Source organism: Tursiops truncatus, chromosome 13, assembly GCF_011762595.2.
Source record: "Tursiops truncatus isolate mTurTru1 chromosome 13, mTurTru1.mat.Y, whole genome shotgun sequence".
Lineage (NCBI taxonomy): Eukaryota > Metazoa > Chordata > Mammalia > Artiodactyla > Delphinidae > Tursiops > Tursiops truncatus.
In genome coordinates, this window is record NC_047046.1 from 65,353,818 (window position 1) to 65,375,995 (window position 22,178).

General features: G+C 42.1%; 1 protein-coding gene across 1 annotated transcript in view; it reads right to left on the bottom strand.

Moving 5' to 3' along the window:
* CFAP53 (cilia and flagella associated protein 53) overlaps nt 1–22,178 on the bottom strand; it is a 67,885-nt gene that overhangs the window by 15,082 nt on the left and 30,625 nt on the right. Inside the window, exons 4-5 of the mRNA XM_019937060.3 lie at nt 21,413–21,716; nt 17,480–17,698 (exon numbers count right to left, since the gene is read on the bottom strand). Of these exons, the coding sequence (XP_019792619.2) occupies nt 17,480–17,698; nt 21,413–21,716 (523 nt within the window). The remainder of the gene's footprint in view (nt 1–17,479; nt 17,699–21,412; nt 21,717–22,178) is intronic.

The window sequence follows — 22,178 nt, forward strand, 5'->3', positions numbered from 1 at the left end:
ATCCCAGTTGGTTTCTTTGCAGAAATTGACAAGCTGATCCTAAATTCAAATGGAAATTCAAGGGAGCTGGAATAGCCAAAACAATTTGAAAATGAAGAACAAAGTTGGAAAATTCACATTTCCTGATTTCAAACTTACTACAAATCTATAGTGATCAAGACATGATATTGGCCTAGGAATGGATATATAGATTAATGGAATAGAACCGAGAGTCCAAAATAAACCCTCACATTTACTGTCAATTGATTTTTGACATAGTGCCAAGACAATTCAATAGAGGAAAAATAGTCTCTTCAACAAATGGTGCTGGGACAACTGGATATCCACATGCAAAAGAATGAAGTTAGGCCTTTACCTCATACCATATACAAAAGTTAACTCAAAATGGATCAAAGGCAGGTACTTCTCTGGCAGTCCAGTGGTTAAGACTTCACCTTCCCATGCAGGGGGTGTGGGTTCAATCCCTGGTCAGGGAGCTAAGATCCCACATGCCTCGCGGCCAAAAAACCAAAACATAAAACAGAAATAATATTGTAACAAATTCAATAAAGACTTTAAAAATGCTCCACATCAAAAAAATCTTTAAAAAAAATGGATCAAAGGCCTAAATGTAAGAGCTAAAACTATAAAACTTTAAGAAGAAAACAGGACATCTTCATGACCTTGGGGTAATAAGAGTGTTTTAGATATGACACCAAAAAGCACAAGCAACAACAGAAAATATAGATAAATTTTACTTCATCAAAATTTAAAACTCTTGTACTTCAAGGGACTCCATCAAGAGTGAAAAGGCAACCCACAGAATGAGAAAAATATTTACAGATCACTTATGTGATAAGGGATTTGTGTCTAGAACATAAAAAGAGCTCCTACAACTCAATAATAAAAAGACAAGCCAGTTAAAAACTGGGCAAATAACTTGAATATACTTCTTAAGACTTCAGTAGCCTTTAGATAGATTACTCCAAGGAAGATATATAAGTGGCCAATATGCACAGAAAAAGAGGCTCAACGTTATTACTCATTAGGGAAATGCAAATGAAAACCACAGTGACATACTACTTTAGACAAACTAGGATGGTTAAAATAAAAAAGACAGACAATAACAAATGTTAACAAGCATGTGGAAAAATCAGAACCCTCCTAAGTATGTGAGAATGTAGAACAGTGAAGCCACTTTGAAAAACAATTTGGTGATCACTCACAAGCTTAAACATAGAGTCAGTAATTCTACTCCTAGGTATATGCCCAAGAGAAACAAAAATATATGTCCAAACAAAAATTCACATATGAATGTTCACATTAGCATTATTCATAATAGCAAAAAAGTAGAAACAACTCAAATGCCCATCAACTGACAAATGTATGAACAAAATGTGGTATATCCATACACTGACATACTATTCAGCCGTATAAAGGCATAAACTACTCATACAGGTTACAACATGGATAAGCCTTGAAAACATTATGCTGAGTGAAAGAAGCCAGTCAGAAGATCCCATAATATATGATTTCATTCATATGAAAGTCCAGAATAGGGAATCAATAGAGACAGACTATTAGTAGTTGCTTAGGATTGGGGGTGGAGGGAGGGGAAGAGGGAAAGTGGGATAATAAAAATGTTCTAAAATCAACTGTGGTGATGGTTGCACTAAAATCCATTGAAATGTACACTTTAAATGGGTGAATTGTATGTTTTATGAATGATACCTTAATGGAGCTGTTAAGAAATTAATAAAAAAAATCCAATTGAGAAGAAAAAGCTCAATAGCAAAAATAGTAAGAAAGAAAGAAAGAGAAAGAAAGAAAGAGAAAAATCAAATAAGCAATCCAATCAGAAAATGGGCAAAAGATATCAGAAGACATTTGGTTGAAGAGGATATACAGATGGCAAATAAGCACATTAAAAGTTGGTCAGGGCTTCCCTGGTGGCGCAGTGGTTGAGAGTCCGCCTGCTGATGCAGGGGACGTGGGTTCGTGCCCCGGTCTGGGAAGATCCCACATGCCGCGGAGCGGCTGGGCCCGTGAGCCATGGCCGCTGAGCCTGCGCGTCTGGAGCCTGTGCTCTGCAACGGGAGAGGCCACAGCAGTGAGAGGCCTGCGTACCGCAAAAAAAAAAAAAAAAAAAAAAAAAAAAAAGTTGGTCAACATCATTAGCTATTATGGAAATGCAAATTGAAAACACAATGAGATTGGCTGGAGGCTCAGTGTGGACTGCTCTGAGTTAAAAACTCTAAGGGGACCCAATCATCCAGGGGGACCCCACACTTTTGTGAGTTTTACCTCCTGTAAACTCACAAAACCTTACCTCAGGTTCTACAGTAAATATCAGAGAAAAATCCCCTCATGCTTATGGCAAGGGGAGGGGAAAATGAACCATTCTGAAATACACCAGAGCATTCTATTCTTCTTAATAAGGTTTGGCCTCAGGAGAAAGTATTTAACCAGAGCCTAACCTGCTGGGGTTTTATCAGAGCCTCACTGACCTGGGGGAAGGGAAATACCCAACTCTGGGCAACCTCTAGCCTTCCGTGTGGGAAAAGGGAAACACCGTAATTGAGGCTTCCAATGACCAGGGAGAGTCCAAACCCAAAGGCACTAGCCCTAAAGGTATAGAAAGAGAATCCCTTCCCCTGTTTACTTGGATTTTTAACGCTTGGCACTGAGATCACCCTTCTACTGCGGTTATTACCACAAAGGTTCAAAGCCAATGGAAAACACTAGATGAGGCCTGACTCCCTCTCTGTAAGACTGGTATGGGTCAATGGATCTATCACTTCTTTGAACAGAGCAACCCAGATGACCTAGATTTCACCTCCAATCCTGAAGAGGCCCTAATTGGCCCCAAATCCAGATAATTCTTCTTACAGGGAGTCCCCCCCAAATTACAAGGCCATGTTCCTCCACTTTGTGAGGGGTTCAACCTGGCAGAGGCTCGGCACGGCCACTGAGGCCTCACTGTTAAAATGGAAATAGCACCTTCAGAAAAGGGCTAAATCTGATATCAAGGGTCTTTCCAAATTACAGGAAAGTGGTTTCCCCATGCCCAGCCCCTTGCTCACTGACATTGAGGTGCAACTAGTGGCACCCTCATGCCAGCCCATCTAGTAGTTTGGGGAGGCCCTTCCTTGCAAACAAAATCTGACATGGAAAGGGAGTTGGTATTCTTCACCATTGGCAGCACCACCATTGTACACATAGGCCATGGCACATCCCTAGTATAGGACAGCTTTCTTGACTCGGTCCAACTGGCAGAGTTAGAGGCAGTGTACCTTGATCTATGACAGATCATAAAAATGAGATTTCTAAGGGCACATATTTTTCCCTCACTCCTGGGAGGTAGCCAATGGATTCACAGTCTAGTCTGGACAATGGCAAAAGGATAATTTCATGATTCAGAGAAAGCCCATCTGGGGTGCCTCCATTTGGAAAGAAATAGCCAACTCACACATGCCGATTAGGGTCACTCGTCTCTGCACACACACACACACACACACACACAGCAAACACCAGAAGCATATAGTAACATTACAGACTCATCTAAATTACATGTATGAGCCCCCTCCTGGAGTACCAAAAGTGACCCTGGACACAACTATTCCTCAGTGCCATACCCACTAGCAGAGTGGGCCCATATTATATCAGGCCATAGGGGAGTGACAGCACTTACTGATTGGGCATACAGGTGTATGCCCTTTACTCCAGCTCTAGCCAAAGTGGTGGTAGATAATTGCTTCCTTTGCTCCCGAACAAAGCTCTGGAAAGATGCTTGGTGGGGACACATGCCCCAAGCGACAGACTCTACTTCAGATGGCATACGGAGTTTATCAGGCTGCTGTTGCCCTCCATGAAATCTAATAGGTATGCAAACACCATCATCCATACCTTCACTGGATGTCTGCTGGCTGCTTCCCATTATGTGACCTCCTTCTTAATCAAGTATGTGCTCATCCCCTTTGCCCCACCAAGAGTAGATTCAGATCAAGGTACCCATTTCACCTCCCAAGTTGTTCCGTCATGGGCTCTAGAATACGGAATCTTGTGGAATTCTACTTAGCTTACCAGCCTCAAGCAGCTGGACTTACAGAAAGACACAATGGCCTACACATAGATATACTCCTCAAGCTCTTATACACTGTGTTGTCCCCCAAATGGACAGAAATTTGGCCCCAGGCTCTAATACTACTTAATTCCCAGCTTCATGTCTCTAAACACCACCACACGTACTACCAGTCTCCTCCAAAGACTCCCCTGTTAGTACTAAAAGGGAACCTCCAATCCTTTGACATTAGAGAGGATGCCACTCACATCCACTCACCAGGTGAATACTCCCCTTACCATTCTGATTATTCCATTGTCTCTCTGTCTTCCACACACTGGCAACCCAGTCAAGGGCAGATTGTGCAATATGATCCTCTTATAATTGAAAGCCTGAGAGGACAAATCCCTACCAAATTCCTTAGAATCATGATTATACAGATTTTATTGACCCAGAAGATGACTCAGTATCAGTCACGAATCTAGGGCCACCAGCTACGACTCATTATTTGGGTTATAAAGGCTGGTTAATTAAAACAAATTCATCACAAATTTTGCTGGAGATTGAAATTATAGCTCCAGGACCCACTAGCTGAACTGTGTGGATCTCGGAGAGAGGAAAAGTGGCCCTCAACCTAGTGGTTGTCAACCACATTAGGAAATGAAATCCAAAAAGGATCCTGGTATCTAGCAGCCTCTATCAGCAGATGTGGGCTGGGTCCCTACCTAACCTTAGATGAAGAGGTAAATGAGTTCATGCTCCAAAGCAACTATACCCCACCTTTGGTCAGTATCCAGATTGCTGGCCCCAAAGGAGGCCTCTGCAAGTCAGTCAAATGTAAATGATCTTAGATGTGCCTATTACTCTTACTGTGTACAGCATGGATAATAGGATTACCAGTAGACCCCTCAGGCCTAACCATGTCTCAGGAGATATGCTGGAACAAAACCAGCCAGGGGCACAACTGGATAGCAGAGCACCAGGTGCTGGCAGGCCCTGTTAGAAGAGTTTCTGCCAGTTTGCCAGCAGGCATGGATTCTGACCCAGAGTTCACCTCCCTCTACATTAAATGGTGCCAGTAGAAGCGATGCTTAAGTGAGTCACTCCCTTTTATACCATGCCTCAAATTATATCCCAGGCAGAATGGCCATCTCAATGTAACCAAATCAGACTCCTCTGGCTGGCAAGTTCATGCTCTAATGTATAGTTTTAATGGGGTGATCTCTGGATTACAAAGCTGCCATCCACAAAATGTCCCTAGGAGTAGCCTATCATTGTGCCCAGAATCTATACACATTGTGGTTAGAGTCCCCACAAAGCTTGGTCATGGACACCAAGTGTTCCTTTGCAAGGTATGCCCCTGATGACCCCGTGGAGTTCACTGAATCTGCTCAACTAGTAGTAGAGTGCATACTTGTAGTTTCATCCTGAGTCAGGCCTCTAGCATTTATACTCAGAACTTAACACCAACCAGCCATTCTTACCCTTCATGACTCTCCACCTGGGAAGAGGCTAGTGTAAGGCTAGTGCAAGCTAGCCTCTGCCACCCCGAAGCACACTAGCTCCGCAGAGAACATAGCCCCAGACCAAGGGCTCACTGCTGGACATAACTGCACCTCAGGTGACAACACAACAACCCAATAGAACAAAGAGGGAGACAACATGCCCCAACCTCATTGGACGTTGGGACTTTTGTCTCCCAGATCCCCTCCACACCAGGGGGTGATGACTGTGGTGACTGTTAACCTCACGGCTGCTGAAACCAAGCAGGACCCTATGGGACCTTCCCGGTCACAGAGCTCTCTGTGTCCCCTGCTTCTTTTTTGTAGGAAAAGCTTTGGTTTCCTCGTCCTCTTGAGTTTTAAAGACCAGGCTCAATAAGTTAATAATTAGAGAATCGGGGTAATGCAGAAACAAAGAAAAAGCAGTCAAGCAAGAAAAGTAATAGTAACTTAAACAATAAGTCAGCCATAAAACAGAGTCAGAGGACTGTGGTTCCTCCCTGAGGGATCCAGATAGCAATCTGATACACACTCTTGAATTGTTTTTATAGACACCAGTACCCCACCAGATCCTGACCCCGACTATAGGAGAGACCCCCAACTGTGGGGAGCCAGAAGACTGATGATTTAGGTTCCCAAAACATTATCCTGTTGCCTCACCACCCACCAGTCAGAAAACTGTGTACGAGCTGATCATGTTACCCATGATCCTCTCCCTCACTTTGTCTTTAAAAACTCATCCTTGAAAGCCATCAGGGAATTTAGGTCTTTTGAGCATGAGCCACCTGTTATCCTTGATTGGTGCCCTACAAATAAACACTGTACTTTCCTTCACCACAATCCCGTGTCAGTAGATTGGCTTTGCTGCACGTGTTGGGCGAGCCGACCCAAGTGCAGTTCGGTGACAGTGACTGTTAACCTCAAGGCCAAGATGCAAAAACGCCTCCAGTGGATCAACCCAGAAGACTCTACAGAGTACTACTTTCCTGAAATAGCTAACTGCTTGCCTCACGACCCTTGCCTCTATAAAAACCCTTGAAAATCTGTAAGTCCCCTGCTGACTGCCTGGCAGCATTAGACATCATTTCACCTTTATGGCAAGCCAAACAATGTATTCTAAACTATATGAGTCACAATGAGGCACCTCTAGCCTGACTGACCTGCCTAGACCCCATGGTCAGGGAATTCTCTGTGCTGTGTTCCCTGCTCAGTGTACTAGATTACAGCTTTTGCTTTCTACCTGATGTATCCACAACAGGCCTACTCCCCTCATTATTCCCAGCGCCACCACCACTGCCAGCACATCCTCCATACCCAAAAAGCTACCTCCACACCTCTCTACATCTCAACCACAACTCCTTCCTGCTGCATGCCACGACCCTGCCCCACACCACAACCCTAGATCCTACATGACAAATATATTCATACAAACCTGCAAGGTGGCAGCTCAGGACTTGCAAGTAAAAAGATGTTGGGTCTGTGAGCACTCAGGGCGAGATGTACAGCCCCATGTCCCTACGTATCCTATAGCTCTTCCTGGTTATCAGACCCTTGTACTAATTCCCTCCAAAACACCTCGAGCCTCATTTAGGCTGGACCAAACCCTAATCTAGACCCTACACATGGCACCCTGTGGGTAGGCATCACAGTAACTGCAGTACTTTCTGAGGGCTACCAACTATACTCAGACACAAAGGCTGGACCTCACCCTGTATACTCATCGCCTCTTAATGATGAATAACACCTCATTCATAGTCTGTTGTGGATCTGACTCAAGGGGCTGGAGCAGGTCTACTTGACTCTGCCCAGTCTGCAAGCTATCCATGGAGATGATCCCTATTATTGTAACACTGTTACAGGCCAACCTCCAGATGTCAAGAGATACAGGTCATGCTTAATATCACTAAAGTATTTCAACAAATTCCCACATTCCGAGGTCCCTGATTTGTTCTCATGGCTCTCGACATCCACCTGAGGGCAATGGTTAAGACCTGGATTCCAAACAGTAGCAAGTCTATTTATCATAGGCTTCATCATTATTGCCTTGGTTAAATGTGCCTTAAGGTGGCTTCAGAAAACAATACTGGGACTTCCCTGGTGGTCCAGTTGTTGGGACGCCATGCTTCCAATACAGGGGGTGCAGGCTTGCTCCCTGGTATGGGAACTAGGATCCCACATGCCATGCGGCATGGTCAAAAAAAAAATTTTTTTTTAAAGAAAGAAAACAATACCTATGTCCTTTAACTTACCCACTACACAAGTGATTGTTATTCCTGATGACAAGGAATCACAGGATAGACTGTCAAGAGTTTAGCTAAGGGCTTCCCTGGTGGTACAGTGGTTGAGAGTCTGTCTGCCGATGAAGGGGACATGGGTTCGTGCCCCGGTCCGGGAAGATCCCACATGCCGCGGAGCGGCTGGGCCCATGAGTCATGGCCGCTGAGCCTGTGCGTCCGGAGCCTGTGCTCCACAGCGGAAGAGGCCACAACAGTGAGAGGCCTGCGTACCAAAAAAAAAAAAAAAAAAAGAGTTTAGCTAAGCTACTCTACTGCATCGCTGCCTCTGAATCCATATTGTTTGGCTAAGTATCCTGCAGGGATCTCAAATTGACACGAGCCCTCATGCAAGTGCATGCTCTAGATAGCAGTCCACAGAGTCACAAGCTAATGTAAGTTCCTAATATGACTTCCCCAAGAGCCCCTGTGATCAACAGTGCCCCACCTCCCAACATCTTCCCCTTATATACCTCTTAGATAAGACCCCTGTGGGGCTTACTGAAACCCCACACTTTTGTTTTGAGTTGACCAATCCAGCCTTAGACTGGGAACCACAAAGTACTCCACCCATGGATCCTAACAAAGGCATGTGCCTCAGGTCCTGCCTCTCTCTGTCTGCACTCTGCTTTGACTACTATCTGTGGTCCCTGAAGGCATGCCATGTACTTCCTCTAGAATATATATATAAATATACACACATGTATATACATATATGCACACACATAAATATAAGTAAAGAAAAAGATCTAAAATCAATAATCTATGGAGGAGCTGCAAGATGGCGGAAGAGTGAGACACGGAGATCACCTTCCTCCCCACAAAAACATCAGAAATACATCTACATGTGGAACAACTCCTACAGAACACCTACTGAACGCTGGCAGAGGGCCTCAGACCTCCCAAAAGGCAAGAAACTCCCCACATACCTGGGTAGGGCAAAAGAAAAAAGAATAAACAGAGACAAAAGAATAGGGACGGGACCTGCACCAGTGGGAGGGAGCTGTGAAGGAGCAAAGGTTTCCACACACTAGAAGCCCCTTCACGGGGAAAGACTGCGGGTGGCGAAGGGGGGAAGCTTCAGAGCCATGGAGGAGAGCGCAGCAACAGGGGTGTGGAGGGCAAAGCGTTGAGATCCCCGCACAGAGGACCGGTGCCAACCAGCACTCACCAGCCCGAGAGGCTTGTCTGCTCACCCGCTGGGGCGGGCGGGGGCTGGGAGCTGAGGCTCCGGCTTCAGAGGTCGGATCCCAGGGAGAGGATTGGGGTTGCCGGCGTGAACACAGCCTGAAGGGGGCTAGTGCGCCACAGCTAGCCGGGAGGGAGTCCGGGAAAAAGCCTGGAGCTGCCGAAGAGGCAAGAGACTTTTTCTTGCCTCTGTTTCCTGGTGTGCGAGGAGAGGGGATTAAGAGAGCTGCTTAAAGGAGCTCCAGAGACGGGCGTGAGCCACGGTTAACAGCACAGACACCAGAGACGGGCATGAGATGCAAAGGCTGTGGCTGCTGCCACCAAGAAACCTGTGTGCGAGCACAGGTCACTATCCACACACCCCCTCCCGGGAGCCTGTGCAGCCCCTCACTGCCAGGGTCCCGTGATCCAGGGACAACTTCCCCGGGAGAGCGCACAGCGCGCCTCAGGCTGGTGCAAGGTCACGCTGGCCTCTGCCGCCGCAGGCTTGCCCACCTCCGTACCCCTCCCTCTCCCCGGCCTGAGTGAGCCAGAGCCCCCGAAGCAGTTTCTCCTTTAACCCCGTCCTGTCTGAGCGAAGAACGGACGCCCTCAGGCGACCTACACGCAGAGGCGGGGCCAAATCCAAAGCTGAACCCCAGGAGCTGTGCGGAAAAAGAAGAGAAAGGGAAATTTCTCCCAGCAGCCTCAGGAGCAGCGGATTAATTCTCCACAATCAACTTGATGTACCCTGCATCTGTGGAATACCTGAAGCGACAAGTCATCCCAAATTGAGGAGGTGGACTTTGGGAGCAACGATACATATATTTTTTCCCCTTTTTCTCTTTTTGTGAGTGTGCATGTGCATGCTTCTGTGTGTGACTTTGTCTCTATAGCTTTGCTTTTACCATTTGTCCTAGGGTTCTGTCTGTTTTTTTACTTAAAAAATTTTTTTTCTTAATATAATTATTTTTATTTTAATAACTTTATTTTATTTTATTTTCTTCTTTCTTTCATTCTTTTTTTTTCCCTGCCTTTTATTCTGAGCAGTGTGGATGACAGGCTCTTGGTGCTGCAGCCAGGAGTCAGTGCTGTGCCTCTGAGGTGGGAGGGCCAACTTCAGGACACTGGTCCACAAGAGACCTCCCAGCTCCACATAATATCAAATGGTGAAAATCTCCCAGAGATCTCCATCTCAACACCAAGACCCAGTTCCACTCAACAACCAGCAAGCTACAGTGCTGGACACCCTATGCCAAACAACTAGCAAGACAGGAACACAACCCCATCCATTAGCAGAGAAGCTGACTAAAATCATAATAAGGCCACAGACACCCCAAAACACACCACCAGACGTGGACCTGAAAGACAAGATCCAGCCTCATCCACCAGAACACAGGCACGAGTCCCCTCCACCAGGAAGCCTACACAACACAGTGAACCAACCTTAGCCACTGCAGACAGGCACCAAAAACAACGGGAACTACAGCCTGCGAAAACAAGTCCTGAAACACAGTAAGTTAAGCAAAATGAGAAGACAGAGAAACACACAGCAGATGAAGGAGCTAGGAAAAAAACCACCAGACCTAACAAGTGAAGAGGAAACAGGCAGTCTACCAGAAAAAGAATTCAGAATAATGATAGTAAAGATGATCCAAAATCGTGGAAACAGAATTGAGAAAATACAAGAAACATTTAACAAGGAACTAGAAGAGCTAAAGAGCAAACAAACAGTGATGAACAACACAATAAATGAAATTAAAAATACTCTAGAAGGGATCAATAGCACAATAACTGAGGCAGAAGAACGGATAAGTGACCTAGAAGATAAAATACTGGAAATAACTACTGCAGAACAGAATAAAGAAAAAAGAATGAAAAGAATTGAAGACAGTCTCAGAGACCTCTGGGACAACATTAAATGCACCAACATTCAAATTATAGGGGTCCCAGAAGAGGAAGAGAAAAAGAAAGGGACTGAGAGAATATTTGAAGAGATTATAGTTGAAAACTTCCTTAATATGGGAAAGGAAATAGTTAATCAAGTCCAGGAAGCAAAGAGAGTCCCATAAAGAATAAATCTGAGGAGAAACACACCAAGACAGACATTAATCAAACTGTCAAAAATTAAATACAAAGAAAAACAAAAGCAGCAAGGGAAAAACAACAAATAACACACAAGGGAATCCCCATAAGGATAACAGCTGATCTTTTTTTTTTAACATCTTTATTGGAGTATAATTGCTTTACAATCGTTAGTTTCTGCTTTATAACAAAGTGAATCAGTTATACATAGACATATGTTCCCATATCTCTTCCCTCTTGTGTCTCCCTACCTCCCACCCTCCCTATCCCACCCTTCTAGGTGGTCACAAACCATGGAGCTGATCTCCCTGTGCTATGTGGCTGCTTCCCACTAGCTATCTATTTTACATTTGGTAGTGTATATATGTCCATGCCACTCTCTCACTTGATCACAGATTACCCTTCCCCCTCCCCATATCCTCAAGTCCATTCTCTAGTAGGTCTGTGTCTTTTTTCCCGTCTTACCCCTAGGTTCTTCATGATCTTTTTTTTTTCTTTCTTAGATTCCATATATATGTGTAAGCAAACGGTATTTGTTTTTCTCTTTCTGACTTACTTCGCTCTGTATGACAGACTCTAGGTCCATCCACCTCACAACAAATAACTCAATTTCATTTCCTTTTATGGCTGAATAATATTCCATTGTATATATGTGCCACATCTTCTTTATCCATTCATCTGTTAATGGAAACTTAGGTTGCTTCCATGTCCTGGCTATTGTAAACAGAGCTGAAATGAACATTTTGGTACATGACTCTTTTTGAATTATGGTTTTCTCAGGGTATATGCCCAGTAGTGGGATTGCTGGGTCATATGGTAATTCTATTTTTAGTTTTTTAAGGAACCTCCATACTGTTCTCCATAGTGGCTGTATCAATTTACATTCCCACAAACAGTGCAAAAGTGTTCCCTTTTCTCCACACCCTCTCCAGCATTTATTGTTTCTAGATTTTTTGATAATGGCCATACTGACCAGTGTTAGATGATATCTCATTGTGGTTTTGACTTGCATTTCTCTAATGATTAATGATGCTGAGCATTCTTTCTTTGGGGAAATGTCTATTTAGGTCTTCTGCCCATTTTTGGATTGGGTTGTTTGTTATTTTGTTATTAAGCTGAATGAGCTGCTTGTAAATTTTGGAGATTAATCCTTTGTCAGTTGCTTCATTTGCAAATATTTTCTCCCATTCTGAGGGCTGTCTTTTGGTCTTGTTTATGGTTTCCTTTGCTGTGCAAAAGCTTTTAAGTTTCATTAGGTCCCATTTGTTTATTTTTGCTTCTATTTCCATTTCTCTAGGAGGTGGGTCAAAAAGGATCTTGCTGTGATTTATGTCACAGAGTGTTCTGCCTATGTTTTCCTCTAAGAGTTTGATAGTGTCTGGCCTTACATTTAGGTCTTTAATCCACTTTGAGTTTATTTTTGTGTATGGTGTTAGGGACTGTTCTAATTTCATACTTTTACATTTACCTGTCCAGTTTTCCCAGCACCACTTATTGAAGAGGCTGTCTTTTCTCCACTCTATATTCTTGCCTCCTTTATCAAAGATAAGGTGTCCATATGTGCGTGGGTTTATCTCTGGGCTTTCTATCCAGTTCCATTGATCTATATTTCTGTTTTTGCGCCAGTACCATACTGTCTTGATTACTGTAGCTTTGTAGTGTAGTCTGAAGTCAAGGAGCGTGATTCCTCCAGCTCCATGTTTCATTCTCAAGATTGCTTTGGCTATTTGGGGTCTGTTGTGTTTCCATACAAATTGTGAAATTTTTTGTTCTAGTTCTGTGAAAAATGCCAGTGGTAGTTTGATAGGGATTGCATTGAATCTGTAGATTGCTTTGGATAGTAGAGTAATTTTCACCATGTTGATTCTTCCAATCCAAGAACATGGTATATCTCTCCATCTATTTGTATCATCTTTAATTTCTTTCATCAGTGTCTTATAGTTTTCTGCATACAGGTCTTTTGTCTCCTTAGGTAGGTTTATTCCTATATATTTTATTCTTTTTGTTGCAATGGTAAATGGGAGTGTTTTCTTAATTTCACTTTCAGATTTTTCATCGTTAGAGTATAGGAATGCCAGAGATTTCTGTGCATTAATTTTGTATCCTGCTACTTTACCAAATTCATTGACTAGCTCTAGTAGTTTTCTGGTAGCATCTTTAGGATTCTCTATGTATATTATCATGTCATCTGCAAACAGTGACAGCTTTATTTCTCCTTTTCTGAATTGGATTCCATTTATTTATTTTCTTCTCTGATTGGTTTATCCTAGGTAGCAAGGCTGGTTCACCATGCAAAAATCAATTAATGTAATCCATCATATCAACAGGCTAAAGAAGAAGAACCACATGATCATATCAAGTAATGCAGAAAAAAGTTTTGGCCGAATCCAACACCCACTCATGTTAAAATAAAAAAAAAACCCTCTCAGTAAACCAGGAATAAAGGTGGGAATTCCTCAATTTGATAATGAATATCTACAAAAAACCTACAACTAACATCATACTTAATGACGAAAAACTAGAAGCTTTCCCACTAAAATCAGGTACAAGGCAAGGATGCCCCCTCTCAGCACTCTTTTTCACATTATACTGAAAGTCCTAGCTGAAACAATAAAACAAGAATAGGAAATGAAAGGTATATTGATTGGGAAGAACAAAATAAAGCTGGTCTTTTTCCACAGATAACTTGGTTGTCTATGTAGAAAATCTGAAGGAACCTATAAAAAACTCCTGGAGCTAATAAGCAATTAAAGGAAGGTTACAGGATACAAGGTTAACATACAAAAGTCAACTGACTTCCTATATACCAGCAATGAAGTAGAATTTGAAATTAAAAACACAATACCATTTACATTAGCACCCCAAAAATGAAATACATAGGTACAAATCTAACAAAATATGTACCAGATCTATATGAGGAAAAGCACAAAACTGATGAGAAAAATCAAAGAACTAAGTAGAGAGATAGTCCACGTTCATGAATAGGAATACTCAATATTGTCAAAATGCCAGTTCTTCCATTCTTGATCTATAGATTCAATGTAATTAAAAAAAAAATCCCAGCAAATTATTTTGTGGAAATCAACAAACTGATTCTAAAATTTATATGAAGAGGCTAAAGACCCAAATTGGCCAACTCAGTATTTAAGGACACGATCAAAGTCAGACGACTGACCCTGCCCAACTTTAAGACTTACTATAGTAATCAAGATGGTATGGAATTGGTGAAAGAATAGATCAATAGATCAATAGAAAAGAACACAGGGCCCCAAAATAGACTCATATAAATATAGTCAACTGATCTTTGACTAGGAAGCAAAGGCTATACAATGGAGTTAAGAGAATCTCTTCAACAAATTGTGCTAGAACAACTGGACATCTACATGCCAAAAAAAAAAAATAGAATCTAGAAACAGACCTTACACCTTTACAAAAATTAACTCAAAATGGACCAAAGATCTAAACATAAAATATAAAACTCCTAGAAGTTGTAAAAGAAAAAAAAAAAAAACTCCTAGAAGATAACAAAGGAGAAAATCTAGGTGACCTTGGGTTTGGTGATAAGCTTTTAGATACAATAGCAAAGGCATAATCCATGAAAGAAAGAATAGATAAGCTAGACTTCATTAAAATTAAAAATTTTGCTCTATGAAAGCTCTGATCAAGAGAATGAAAGACAAATCACAGACTGGGAGAAAATATTTGCTAAAAACTTATCTGATAACGGGCTGTTATCTAAAATATACAGAGAGCATTGGAGACAAGATGGTGGAACAGAAGGACTTGAGCTCCCCTCCTCTCATGAAAACACAAAAATCACAACTAACTGCTGAACAACCATTAACAAAAAAAGACTGGGACCTACCAGAAGAGATATTCTACGTCCAAAGACAAAGAAGAAGCTACAACAAGACGGTAGGAAAGGTGCTTTCGCGATAAAATATACAAAGAACTCTTAAAACTCAACAAGAAGAAAACAAACAACTCAAAAAATGAGCCAAATATCTTAACAGGCACCTCATCAAAAATATACAGATGGCAAACATATAAAAAGATGCTTGTGATATTATGATTTATAATAAGAAATATATATTTGGTCTTCATCCCCATTTCTGGCACAGAACTCCTAAAACCCTTAGAATTTCCTAAGTGATGAGAGCAACAAAGTTGTCTTTTGTTCTGTTAATGAGGTGACTTTTGGACCACACCTCTGGTTGCCAGGAGAACCAACCATGTGATTAGAGGGTTGGAACTTTCAGTCCCAGTTCCCTGACCTCTGGGGAGGAGAGAAGGTTTGGAGGGTGAAATCAATCACTGATGGCCAATGACTTAACCAATCATGTCTATGTAATGAAGCCTACATAAAAACCCCAAAGGAGAGGGTTCAGAATTGGGGAACCAGAACACTTCCACCATGCCAGGCCCCAAACTCCATGAGGACAGCAGCTCCTTTGTTCAGGACCTCATCCTATATGTCTCTTCATCTGGCTATTTATTTGTATCCTTTAATATACTCTGTAATAAATTGGTAAGCTAGTGAGCAAACTGGTTTCCTGAGTTCTGTGAGCTGCTCTAGCCAATCAATCGAACTCAAGGAGGGGGTCATGGGAACCTCTGATTTACAGCCAGTCTGTCAAGTAACAACTTGGATTTGCAATTGGCATCCTGAGTTTGAGGGGGAAATCATTGGAACTTCCAGTTTGTAGCCAGTTGGTCAGAAGCACAGGTAACCATCTGGGCTTGTGACTGGCAACTGAAGTAGAGGGAAGTCTTATAGAACTGAGCCCTTTCCCTGTGGAATCCGATGCTATCTCTGGGTAGATAGTGTCAGAATTGAACGGAATTGTAGGACACCCAGCTCGTGTCCTGAGCATTGCTTGGATACCACGCTACATATTGGAATTGGGTTCAGAATCCTTAATGCTCTATATCACATGACATTAGGGAAATTAAAATTAAACAACAATGATATGTCACTACGCACCTAATAGAATGGCTCAAGTCCAGAACACTGAAAACACGAAATACTGACAAGGATGCTGAGCAATAGGAACTCTCATTCACTGCTGGTGGGAATGCAAAATGGTATAGACACTTTGGAAGACAATTTGGCTGTTCTTACAAAACTACACATACTCTTACCATATGATCCAGCAATAACGCTTCTTGATATTTACCCAAATGATATTTACCCAAAGGTTATGCTGATATTTACCCAAAGGTTATGTTCACACAAAAATCTGCCTAAGAATGTACACAATAACTTTATTCATAATCACCAAAACCTGGAAGCAACCAAGGATGTCCTTCAGAAGGTGACTGGATAAATATACTGTGGTACATCCACACAATGGAATGGATGCAGTGCTAAAAGTAAATGAGCTATCAAGCCATGAAAAGATATGGAGGGAAATTAAATGCATATTAGTTAGTGAGAGAAGCCAATCTGAAAAGGCTACATACTATATGATTCCAATGATATGACATTCTGGAAAAGGCAAAACTATGGAGACAGTAAAAATATCAGCGGTTTCCAGGGGTTTGGGGTGGAGGAAGGGATGAACAGGTGGAGCACAGAGGATTTTTAGCCTAGTGAAATCACTCTGTATAATACTCTCATGGTGGATAAATGTCATCATATGTTTGTCCAAACCTATAGATCTACACCACCAAAGAATGGACCCTAATGTAAACTATGGACTTTGGGTGATAATGTGTCAATGTAGGTTCATCGATTGTAACAAATGTACCCTCTGGTGGAGGATGTTGAGAATGGGGAAGGCTATGCATGTGTTGGGGCAGGGGGTATATGGGAAGTTTCTGTACTTTTTGCCCAATTTTGCTGTGAACCTAAAACTGCTCTAAAAAATAGTCTATCAAAACAAAACAAATCATAGTACCTTTAGGAAAAGAACAACACCCTAAAGAGTTCAATACAAATTTTAAAGAAACAGCTAAATAAACACTGGAATGATTTTCTCTACTCTCTTTGCCTGTCAAAACTACATATCCTTCAAAGTACAACTTGAACACCACTTTCTCAGTGATGTCTTCCCCAACTTCTGGACATACTTAGTCACTCCACTTCCTGCGATCCCATCCTGCTATCACAGTACTAACACCATGTTATAGAGTAGGAGTTCTCAAATTTTAGTGAGCATCAGAATCACCTGGGAGAACTTGTTAAAACAGGTTTCTTGTCCCGGCCAAGATCTGAATTTGGAGATTCTGAGTCTGAAGCCTATGAATTTCTGTTTCTAACATCCTCCCAGATGATGCTAATGCTGTTGGTTCGTGGACCACACTTACAGTAGCAGTTATGCTTTATTCTACACATGGCTGGCTCCCGTAAGACTGAGAGCTCAACAAGGAACCTCATCCAGCACACAGTAGGCACTGAATAAATGTCTTACTCTTTTTTGCTTCTTTTTATCAGCCTCTTCCTGTAAGTTTTGAAGGGCGCTTTGCATGAGCTTCATGTTCAAGTCCTGATCTTCTCTGTATTCCTGCTGAATATGCTCCATCTTCTCTTGGAGGGCTTTTTGCAAAGCAGCCCTTATTTCCTGTTTTGTCTTCTGTTTCTTTAGCCTATCCTGTTCATTCTCAAGTTTCACCTGTGCTTTGTCATTTTCCTATGGCAGAACAATAGTGAAGATACTGTATCAGTACAGTTGGACAAAACAAAGAAGTTAATGCATTTCATTTAAGAGGTGAGAATAAACGGTTTCTTGGAAACACACACTCCTGGGTGAAAAGGTACTATAAGAAATAAAACTTGCCTTTTCTTTGCTGAATCAGCAATACGGCTTTGTGAAATTGCTGTCTGTGTGTGATTATAAAGTAATAAATAGTTGTGGAGTTCAAAATGCAGAAAAGTATAAGGATAAATCACTTTTATTCTTAATACCCATTCACCCGCTACCATTCTCAACGTTTTGGTGTATTGACCTTCCAGACTTTAGTCTTCTATGCACATCTGCACATCTAGATTTGGATACATTATTAACCAGCAATAAGAGTCCAGAAATGGAGGTGTCCACATCAGCTAAATACAAAAGTAAATTAAGCATTTTGTTCTTTAAAAGCTCTCCCCCATTCCTCTCATTTTCTTATGTATCTGACCCTCCTGGCTAGCTTAACTGCCTGACTAATCAGTTTTAACTGGGGTACCACTGCTGTTGGGTGCTGTGAGTTTGGTATAAACTGAGGCATTTATCCTCCTGTCAAAGGCATTTGCACTCTCCTGGAGGGATAAGTCCTTGCCCAGCGGGGACAGGAGATGACACATTTATAGTGAGGAGGGATACAATCCCCAATTGACTTGATCTAACTGAGACTCACAACAGCCATGATTGTCACGATTTCTGGCTTGTGAGAGGGAAGTTATATGCTAGACTTTTCCATTAATGTCATGAGAGTAATTCCACACTGAATTGTGAGGGTCAAATGAGACAATAAAAGTAAAAATGCTCTGCAATATTTAAGGGAAAACAATGGATATCAAACATGAAAGCCAGTGGGATAGCAGGCCACACTTTTTATTTATTTATTTATTTTTCATTCATTTATTTATTTGGCTGCACTGGGTCTTAGTTGCCGCGTGCAGGACATTCGTTGCGGCATGCAGGATCTTCAGTTGCGGCATGTAAACTTTTACTTGTGGCATGTGGGATCTAGTTCCCCGACCTGGGATCAAACCTGGGGCCCCTGCAGTGGGAGTGTGGAGTCTTAGCCACTGGACCACCAGGGAAGTTCCAGGCCACACTTTTTAAAAAGTAAGGTTGACTATACCAGGAGGCAGCAATCAGCCAAATCAGACTATGAAGCAGGTAAAGATGGTATGGGGGGAGAACTGCTCAAAATTAAGAGACCTGAAAGCAGTTTACTATGTCTTGGTTTCCCCAGGATAGTTCTGATTTTACACTGTTGCGCTTATGTACTGAATTAAATGCACCCCTTTCAATCTCAAATGTGACCAGATTTGAATAATAAACAGTGATTCATTCTAAAAGAGACTTATAAGAGGACAACAACGTTTGGATCCTGATTTAAATGTCGAATAACTTAGACAGTGATGGAAATTTGATGCTGATTTTAGATGATAGCAATGAATTATTAATTTTTTTAGGTTTGATATTGGCATTGTATAAGAAAATATCCTTAATCATGTTGTTGAGATGCATACTAGAGATGTATTTAAGGGAGAAATGACATGTCTGGGATACACACACACACACACACACACACACATATATTTTTGGCTGCGTCGGGTCTTAGTTGTGGCCCACAGGATCTTTGCTGAGGCACGCGGGATCTTTCATTGCAGCGTGTGGGCTCTTTGTTGTGGTATGCGGGCTTCTCTCTAGTTGTGGCGTGTGGGTTTTCTCTTCTCTAGTTGTGGTGCTTGGGTTCCAGAGCACGTGGGCTCTGTAGTTTGGGGCACGCGGGCTCTAGATGAGGCACACAAGCTCAGTAGTTGTGGCACATGGGCTTAGTTGCCCTGCAGCATGTAGGATCTTAGTTCCCTGACCAGGGATTGAACCTGCGTCCCCTGCATTGTAAGGTGGATTCTTTACCACTGGACCACCAGGGAAGTCCCTGGGACATATTTTAAAACAAAAACAGAAGCGGGTAGAATATAGGAAATCAACATGTCAAAATGCAACAGCTGCTGAAACTGGGAGATCAGTACATGAGTATGATCATTGTACTCTCCACTTCTGTGCATTTGAAAATGTGCATATTATTATTTCATATGACATTACTGATATAATTATAACAAATGTTATAATTATAACATTAAAAAGGGTGGAAAAACATTCTTGAAATTACAAAATAATAGAGATAAAGAACCCATCAGTGGCTGCCAGGGGTTAGGGTTGAGGGTGGTGATGAAATAAAATTTATATTTTAAGGTAGGATGAAAATGTAAACATAAAATTCTTTCTCTCTCTGTCTGGGCCTCCTCCCTCCCCCTTTACAGTGCAATGCGCATCTTCATTATACATTAACCAGACCTCCTCAAAGATGGGAATGCCTACTTCACGGCAAAGATCAATTCTTTTTTCTTTCTTCTGACGCCAGCAATAGAACTTTATAGAAGATTAATATTCTTTCCCAACTCTGTAAGGGGTCATGGTGACTTACTGCTTGCTTTGTATGTGCTTACCCGGACTGTATCTTTGGTGAACTTATGTAAAATGTCAGTGTGTCATTGTGATGTATGATCCTCTGTCTTGAAAATGTATATGACTGTGCCTTCAACTACTAACAGGTGGAACAATTCTTAGAGCTTCTGAGAGTCTGTCTCTTGTATTATATAATCCTTAGTTTGGCTTGAATAAAATTCTCTTTTCCTTCTTAACTTGATTGTTAATTGAATTTTCTTTGACAGAGGTTATAACAGTAAAGGAGTAGCTGGAAGGAGTTTCTTTGAATGATGGAACAATTCTATATCCTGATTCAGTAGTGATTACATAAATGTAGTGGTTACATATGGTAATCAGTGTCTGCAGAGCATCAGAGTATTGTCTGATGTGAGAAAAAAAACCACACATTTGGTGTCAGAAGTGTTGTGAGTAAAACTGGCTCACTAAGTATCTTACATCAGAGGAGGGGGTATATATAAGGCCATTTGGGGGCCACTATTTTGATTTTCTTAGAGATCTACTAAACTCTTCAAAATAAAACAATCTTAAACCCAGAGAAGATTTCTGGGCTCTGCATATACCTTACCTTTGATGTTTCTTATGGTTTCAAATTTCAATACTTGGGATTCTCCAAGAAAATACTACCATCTTCCTAAATTCAGTGGTATTAAAGTATCAGATGTTGAAAGCTTTATATACGTATAAAATTGCTACCTTTTTGAGTGCTTGCACACATTTCCATTGACAACTCTAATTTGTATATACTAGGGGCAGTGATCTTGTAGGAACAAAATTATTGATGCTGGTGGTCTGGGGGGTCACTGTAGCTGTTGTATAAGCACTTTATATAGGATTTGGAAACTATCAATTATCCATATCAAAGAATGGGGGGATGTTGCCAAATTGCCACTAGGCTTCATTGGCACTGCCGATGGTTATCCCATTTCATCCTCACAACAAAGACAAGTGTCCTTTGCCTCATTTTGTAGATGAGGAAACTGAATCACAGTAGTGAAGTAACTTGCCCTATACAATGAGATGGCACTGTCAGCTGGGCCTTGAAATCCAAGGCTCTGACCATGGTCTGTTGCTCTGTGAATGAGCCTTGGCCATCAGGCAAACTACAGTAGCAGGCCGGCAAACTGTATTCTAGCCACTGAGTTCATCGTCCTATCACAAGCATTTCAAAAGACCCACCACAAGGCGCGCCTCCTCCTCCTTCAGCCGCCGCGCTGCCTGCCTTTGCGCCTGGATGCTGGTGATCTGGGCATTCAGCCCCAGCCGTGTGTTCTCCACCAGCTCTCTTTGTCTCCTCGCCTCTTTGGCTTCTCGCTTCTCTTTGGCCAGTCGGTCTTCCTCCCAGAGCTTTGAGAACATCTGCTCTTCCACCAGCTTCTGCCTTTTCAGCTCCTCATTAAATGCTATCTGTGCTTTCCGATCCTTGCTCACTGCCTTCTGATGGATACAGGACAACTCAACACGGAGCTCCTCACAGCGTTCCCTGAAAGGACAATTTTAAAAAGAAACCCAGCCTTTCATAAGACATTGGTCTCTGTAGGCACAAATCTGCACAGTCAGACACTGAAGTAAGAAAGTTAAAGACCTGGATGTAGGCCATCTGAACACCGGAAACCCATGAGGGAGCAGCAAGGAGGCAGGCACCATGATGCCACAGACAAAGCACAGGCACTGGAGTCAAGCAGAACAGGCTTTGAAATCTGGTTTTGATATTTCCTATGTGACCTTAGATCAAAAACTCGATCTATCTGAGCCTGTTTCTATATCTGTGAAAGAACTGACTTTCAAGGTTCTGGTAAGAATCAGAGCTAGATGGACATAAATACCTAGTAGGTAACAGGAACTCAGTAAATGGCAACTACTATTATTACTATAGAGGAAATAGAAGAGGGATGAGTCCCTGCAACATTACAAGTAGATTAAGGCTTTGGTAGAAAGAGACCCT